The sequence below is a fragment of the Genypterus blacodes genome, unplaced genomic scaffold, assembly GCF_046128005.1.
Source record: "Genypterus blacodes isolate CSIRO-AG114 ecotype Tasmania unplaced genomic scaffold, CSIRO-AGI_Gbla_v1 ptg000294l_1, whole genome shotgun sequence".
Classification (NCBI taxonomy): Eukaryota; Metazoa; Chordata; class Actinopteri; order Ophidiiformes; family Ophidiidae; genus Genypterus; species Genypterus blacodes.
The window spans coordinates 77501-85000 of record NW_027467085.1 but is presented as its reverse complement, the minus strand read 5'-3'; the positions used below and the strand labels follow the sequence as shown (position 1 = coordinate 85000).

The window sequence follows — 7500 nt, the reverse complement described above, 5'->3', positions numbered from 1 at the left end:
GTGTGTGTGTGTGTGTGTGTGTGTGTGTGTGTGTGTGTGTGTGTGCAGCTCATTCTGCCTCCTCCTTATTTGAATCATTGTTATCTTTACTTTACCTTCATTGTTGTTTTGTTATTTAGGATTTAGGCTCCACAGTTTTCATGTCGCTTCAAATGAGCGTTGATCTAAGAGCCACCTGGTGGCCGTGAGAGGAAGTGCAACTTAACGCAGTCTCCCTCTCCCTCTCCCTCTCTGTCTCTACCTCTCTTCCTGTCTGTCTGTCTGTCTGTCTGTCTCCTTTAGGCCCTGAGGAAGGAGCCCTCTCCCCCTCCTCCTCTTCATACAACGAGGAGCAGAGTATGGATGCAGTAACCATGACGACCGCCTCCCTCAGCCTACAGAGGGAAGAAGAAGGTGTAGGAGGAGAGGAGCGAAGGAGGACGAGAGAGGGAGGAGAGAGGCCAAAGAAGAGAGGAGGGAGCAGCACAGGAGGAGAAACCAAACCAAAAGCAGGAGGACGAGGGGGACGAGGGGGACGAGGGGGACAGGGAGGACGCGGAGGGGCAGGGACTCCTGATCTGGACCTGGATGCTGTAGATGAGGAGACACACGAAGAGGAGAGGGAGAGGCAGAGGAAGGAAGAGGAGGATGAGGACAGGAGAAGGCAGGAGGAGGAGAGGAGCAGAAGGAGGGGAGAAGAAGAGGAGGAGAAGAAAAGAAAGCAGACGAGTCAGAGTGCCAGACAGAAAGAGAAGCAGAGCAACCAGAGGAAGAGCAGGAGCTCACCTGGAGCCAGAGCACAGGAGGACAAGGGGGAGGAGTCAGAGGGAGCGAGGGAGAGGAGCCAGAAGAAGAGCAGGAGGAGGGGAAGAGAGTGGGAGAAAAGACAGAGAGTGCAGGAAGTGCAGGAAGTGCAGGAAGCCCAAACCCGCCGTGCGACCCATTCTGGGACCTCTGCCTCAGCATCCAATCAGAGAGCTCCGTTCTCCTTCCTCATGCCGCTGGACGACCACAACGACCACAGCCGAGGTTCCGACAGCGAGTCGGTAGCCAGCTTCTCTGAGGTCAGCCTATCAGCAGCCAGCATCGCCACCACAGGATGGAGGGATGATTCTGACTGGAGGAGCGATGAGTCGTCACAGCAACACGGCGAGGTTCCCGGCCCCTGGCTGAAACCGAGCTCACAGAGACTAACACGGGTTCTGATTGGCAGTCGCCTCCGGGAGCAGGAGCTGACAGGAGGCCTCGCTCTCTGATTGGCTGTCAGGGCCGTTGGACATTGGCTGATTCTTTTGATAAACGAGATTAAAGGGCTGATTTGATTGGCCTGCTCAGACAGGAAGTCGTGTCTTCTTGGATGACCGTGGACTTCCAAGGCTTCCGTCCGTTTTTGATTGGACAGACAGAAGCATGCAGACCAGGACCTGGTTCCTGATTGGTGGGAGGGATTTGGGGCTGCTGTCTTTGATAGGCTAACCCCGCCCCTTTGACCCCGCCTCCCACCAACAGAGAGCCAATGAGAGCCCTGCAGCACATTCTCACCATCCGATCCCTTTGGTTTGTTTTTACCCATCATTCCTCAGTGTGACGTCCACTTCCTGTCTGTCCTGTTGCCAAATTCTTTTCCCACTCTGGCGAAGGCTCAGCTGATGATGTCACTTTAGTCTGTAGCCAATACGGAGGAAGACGGGCGAATCGTCCCGCAGGTGAAGAAAGTCATACATGTTCAGGGCTGAGAGCGTCATGTGACCACCATGTGACCCATCACATCCTGGGGGGCGTGGCCATCCTGCCTCCTGCTGCAGAGGCTCACTTTGCTCTGGAGGATGTGATTGGTCGTCTGGTGTGGGCGTGGCCGTGTAGATGCAGGTCCAGGCTGCGTGACTCCGCCCCTCGTGTGTGTTCTTCACTTTGGGGAACGTTCCTCAGTCTTCTTCCGCTCCGCTCGCCTTCCTGTCTGGGAAAAGAACAACAAACTGTGATATTGCGTCATGTGTGACATCATCACCTTCACCTGTCTCACTCTCTAGATTATGCAATGACTGCAGTGAAACACCTGAGAATCTTTGAGTTTAAGCTCCCAGTGCCAAAAGAATCAAATCTATAAATATAAATCTATATAAACCTTAGCATGAACCTGAATGACTTTACCTTTATTTTTGTAAGCATCATATATATACGGTATATATCTGTATACTGTATATATATATACATATATATATATGGGAGAGGAAACTTATCCCTGTATTTAATTTGCTTGCTTGTAAAAGAAGAAAATCTGTTTATTGAAACGACTCTGACGATGTCAAAGAGTCACACACACACACACGGGTCCTGTTGGCTGTAAATAACGTCCTTCCTCAACGTCACCATGGCAACGCGGCCAACAGGTGACCTGTTACTATAGCAACAGCCATGGAGGTACACCTGCAGCTCTGGATCATACCAAGTGCCTCATTCCTTCAGCCTTCATCCTGCACACTGACGCTGAGGCTGACACACACACACACACACACACACACACACACACACACACGCGCACACACACACACGGTCCATCAGTCAGGTCGCTGCAATAAGCCGTCTTTGACGCTTTTGTCAAGAACAAAGACGGCTGGAGATCTTTAAGTTGACACCATCTGATCCTCTGGCTGGTGTGTGTGTGTGTGTGTGTGTGTGTGTGTGTGTGTGTGTGTGTGTGTGTTCCGCCCTCTAGTGACGGCCACAGTACACTGCATGTCAGTCAGAGTGAGCAGAGTGTCAGAGGGTCGCGTTCTGGGCCACAGATTCCCTTTTCTAATGCAGCATGAGCCTGGACCCTGACTGTCACATGACCCTGTGTCACATGATCACACTGTGTCCAATCACAGCACAGCAGACGCCCACTCCCTTCCCTTGGAAACAACTTGGAATTCTTATTTATATAAAATAACTCAGTGGAAGCCGGGACACACACACACACACACGTACACGTACACGCACACACACACACACACACACACGTACACGTACACGTACACGTACACACACACACACACACGCACACGCACACGCACACACACACGCACACACTCACACACACACACACACACACACACACACACACACACACACACGTACACGTACACACGCACACGCACACGCACACACGCACACACACACACACACACACACACACACACACACACACACACACAGAGGTCACGTCCTCAGGCTATATCGGTGTTTTGGTGTTGTGCAGGTTTTCTAAAGGATGATGCCAATTTTTTTTAAAAATGATTAAATATGATTATGATTTGACATTTTGAGGTCAAATAACAATAATAAAGTGATGCATGACTCATTAATGTTAGAGTGTTTGGAGACGTGCGACATTAGATCCTGCATGCTGCTGCATTTAAACCAGTAAGAGACTGAATAGAGTCAATGTGTGTGTGTGTGTGTGTGTGTGTGTGTGGTCTGACCTCAGGGTTGTTCAATTCCAGGTTACAGCCCTGTAGAGACACACACACACACACACACACACACACACACACACACACACACACACAGAGAGCAAGCATTTCTCCATCATGTCAGTGTGTGATGGTTTCAAGTCCATGTCACGTCATGTGTGTGTGTGTGTGTGTGTGTGTGTAAACAAACATCACTCTGAGATGACATCATGCCATGCTCATGCCACTCTGCCCTTTAGCCCCGCCCCTCTGCCTGCCTCGCTCTGAGGGCATTTTGATATTTGTCTTCTATGCATTTTCTAAGACTCTGATGGGACGAAGCTCCGGTTTGTTCTGCGTCACAGAGAGTCCAGATGTGGACCCAGCTGTGTCTCAGGCAGAGGCAGGAGCTCAGCTGATGGTGCGTTCAGGTGCTCCTTCTTAAGAAGCTCACATTATTATTTGGGGGAAATGCCGTCTGAACTTCTGCACAGTGACAGAAGGTTCCAGATGCTGGAACTCGGCTTTAACAAGGGTCAGGAGGTTCACATGGATCTGGGGCTCCTGCACCTGAAGGAGACACAGCTACAGTTCCCTCATCAGCTGGAGGACGTAGATACAAACAAAGGGTTCAGAGGATCCAAACATGTTTATCAACACGTAGAACACGTGAAGAAGCTTCATGTTACAAAGAACCAGGAACACAGAACATGACTGAACACAAAGCAAACACATGGATGCTAATGTGACGATCCGACCCGTCCGGCAACACTGAGGAGGAAACATGGATTCATGTTACTTCTTCTTTACTACTCTCTGTGAGCAAACACACATGAAACACGTGATCTGACCTGAAAGCAGCCGTTTGTCCTGGTTTCTGACTGAAATCTCACATGTGAGCGTCAGACTAAGGCTAACTGACTCAGCTCACAGCTTAGCTTAGTTAAGCTTAGCTTAGCTTAGCTTAGCTCCTCCATGTTTACTTTGCTTCTTCTGAGAATAAAGTGGTAAAATAAAAGGTGACAAGAATAAAAAACTCCAATAAATTTTCAATATTTAAAGAAAACATTAAAAAGTGAGGAGAATAAAGAAGTTTTAAGAAAAGTTTCATGTTTAAAATGAAATATTAAGAGGGGAAAACATTACAAATATTAAAATAACATTTTAAATATCACAAGAATAAAGCCACGAAATGTCAAGAAAGACTCTAAAGTTGAAACATTTCAGGAAAAAAGTCACAATGTCAGAATATTTTAGGGAACAATTTGAAACGAGAGAAGACTGAAGCTGAAACACAGGAGAGAAGCTGAGTGTGATGAAACACTGAACCCCAGAGTTTAGACTGTGAATAATCAGAAGTGTTTCTAGAAATTTGTTTTCAGAGGTTGCCATGACAATGTATGATTGAATTGGCTTTGTTTTGGTTTGAGCTGTGATGTCTTTGTTGGTGTGATGACGTCACTATCGTGCCTGTACACATGTGGAGGGTAAACAGCTGCAGAGGGAGGGCGACAGTTACTGACTTTACTTTCCTGATCCCTTTAAACCTTTAAATCAACTCTGACAGCATGGAGTTAGGATTTATAACAGATGACAACAAATCACTGAGTGGAATGAGAGGAGGGACAGACAGGCAGACAGACAGATCCACACAAAGGGCAACAGAATATAAATCAAACGTTTGGTTGGGTTACTATGGTAACTATAGGATACCACTGAGGCCTGAACCCTCAGAGCTCAGAATGATGTCACTGTGCGTCTCTTTGCTCCTTTACATGTCAACTTTAATGATGTCGCCTGATTGACCTTTGACCTCCCTGAAACTTGACCTGAACAAACAAACTGCAGACGCGTGAATGAATCCCCATCCTAAGGAGAGGAGATGAAGCAGTTTGAGGCCTTGGTTGAATACTTTCACACACAACATGGCCGTGTGGCTCTGTGGGACTGACAGAGAGGAAGTGGGACAGTTTGAATGAAAAGAGAAACCAGAAGAAGAATATAAAACGAACAAAATGAAGTTTATTTGTGTCCCTTTGTTATTTTCTACATTCATTGGTTGGTGGTAGATTATGATGTGATGTTTGTCTGCATGGAGTTTAGAAAAATAGAAATGAGAACATGGATGGATGTTATGGGGCAGGACAGCCTTGATTGACAGCTTGCTCAGCCTGACCCCTGACCCCTGACCTCAGCTCCATCCAGGGGCGACTGCCTGTTTGTCCAAATTGACAAAGATGGCAGTGAGCAGGAAACCAAACTTAAGGCTTCATAACAGACTGTGCTGTTGTCATGGTTGGACATGGTTGTCATGGAGACAGTGTGGTCTGGTTGTGGCCGAGTGGATCTTCACCCAAACAGCCCTTCACATCATTATGAGTGCAAACAGTGTGGATAACGGACATTTTATAAGTTTGTGAAGATTTTTTTCATGAGGAATTTTCAGCATTTTCACTAAAAAAAATAAAAACACAACAAAAAAAAGTGGAGTCTCTAAACTCAGCTTGGATGCAAAAACAAAACGGCCCAGAAATATAGAATATATTATAGAATATAAGATATAATATAATATATGAGCTCGGTTAGCCAATCAGCTGGCAGCAGGTTAGTACCCACAGGTAGCCAGGGCCTACAGCGCCACCTATAGCTTTACCAGAGCCATACACAAGGAACACATGAGCTCCACCCAAACACCACACAGCAGCACCAGGCCAGCAGGGGGCGCACTGAACACCACTCACCCCCCACCAGCTGCACGGCTCCGGTCCGCTCCGGTCCGTCTGGTTCGGTCGGTCCGGTCTGGTCTGGTCCGTCTGGTTCGGTCGGTCTGGTCCGGTCTAGGTCCTTCTGGTCCGGTCCAGCCCAAACGAGCTCTGATGTAGCTTCAGTCTGTGCGTCGGCAGGTTAGCATACTGCGGCGCCTGTTAGCTTTAGCCTGTAAATAAAACACATGTACAGCTTTGTAAAGTGTTTCTGATGATGATGATGATGATGATGATGTTTGCTGCTGGGAGTTTTGGAGTAAACTAATAAATGACTCACAGTTATATTGACCCGATCTAGTGATTCTGATCTATAAATGGAATTAAAGCTTTTAAGGACGCTGCTGCTTTGTTTGTTCCTCGCTCGTTCCCTTCTCTAGCTCTTTCTTCCCTTTCCTTCCCTGCCTCATCTCCATCCCCTTTTCTCTTCTAACCCCTCGTTCATCTCCTTCATCCTTGCCGTCCCTCCTTTCCTGCACACTTCCTTCAGTATCTCTTCCCCTCTCTTCCTTTCCCCATTTCCTCCTCTACCTTCCTTATCTCCTCTCTGCTTGTTGATTTGAAGCTTTCTGTCTTTTTATCAAAGCTTTTGTCTTTGGATCAAACTTGGAACTGAAGCTAAAAAAAAGTACAACTTGTGCATGAAACATAACAAACACACTTCTCCAGCTCACACACCTGCAGGGTCTGCTGCTGCTGCCCCCTACAGGCCGGACACACACACTACATCCAAGCAAACTTCAATTCCATCTTACAGAAAAGAAAATATGACACAAATATCACTCTCACTTTGTTTGTCTGGCCTGCTCAGAGTAACTGTGTCCCCCCTCTTCCTCAGGCTGCTTCATCTCCTCACATCTCTCTCACAGCTCACTCACTCTCTCAGCCATGCAGTCTGTTTGTGTGATCACTATGGATCATGGTCTCACCCCTGAATAATGCTCATTACTGGCAGATGAAGCCATAACTGTGGGATTGTTTCCTCTAATCCCCGCCCCCTCATGGTGTATTGATGGATTGATCGTCCTTCAGCTCTCACAGGAGACTGAAAATGAGATGTTGGCGGAAGCGACTGAACTGAACAGCAGTTGGTTTTGTGTGTGTGTGTATTTGTGTGTGTGTGTGTGTGTGTGTGTGTGTGTGTGTGTGTGTGTGTGTGTGTGTGTGTGTGTGTGTGTGTGTATTGACGGCCTTAACGAAAATTAACCAGACGCCCGTGGATGTGCTCATGCTTCATTTCTTGTGGTTGCTAATCTTTCCGTGTCATCCGTCGGCGTTGTTTCCACATGCAGGCCGCCGACGCAAGCTGGATCCCCTCAGTGGGA

At 47.7% G+C, this 7500-nt stretch overlaps 1 protein-coding gene across 2 annotated transcripts in view; it reads left to right on the top strand.

Moving 5' to 3' along the window:
- LOC142988114 (uncharacterized) overlaps window positions 1-5382 on the top strand; it is an 8082-nt gene extending 2700 nt beyond the window's left edge. For both annotated transcript variants that reach the window (XM_076137157.1, XM_076137155.1), the window contains exon 5: window positions 283-5382. In XM_076137157.1, the coding sequence (XP_075993272.1) occupies window positions 283-1235 (953 nt within the window). In that variant the 3' untranslated portion in view covers window positions 1236-5382. The remainder of the gene's footprint in view (window positions 1-282) is intronic.
- The last annotated feature ends 2118 nt before the right edge of the window (window positions 5383-7500 follow it).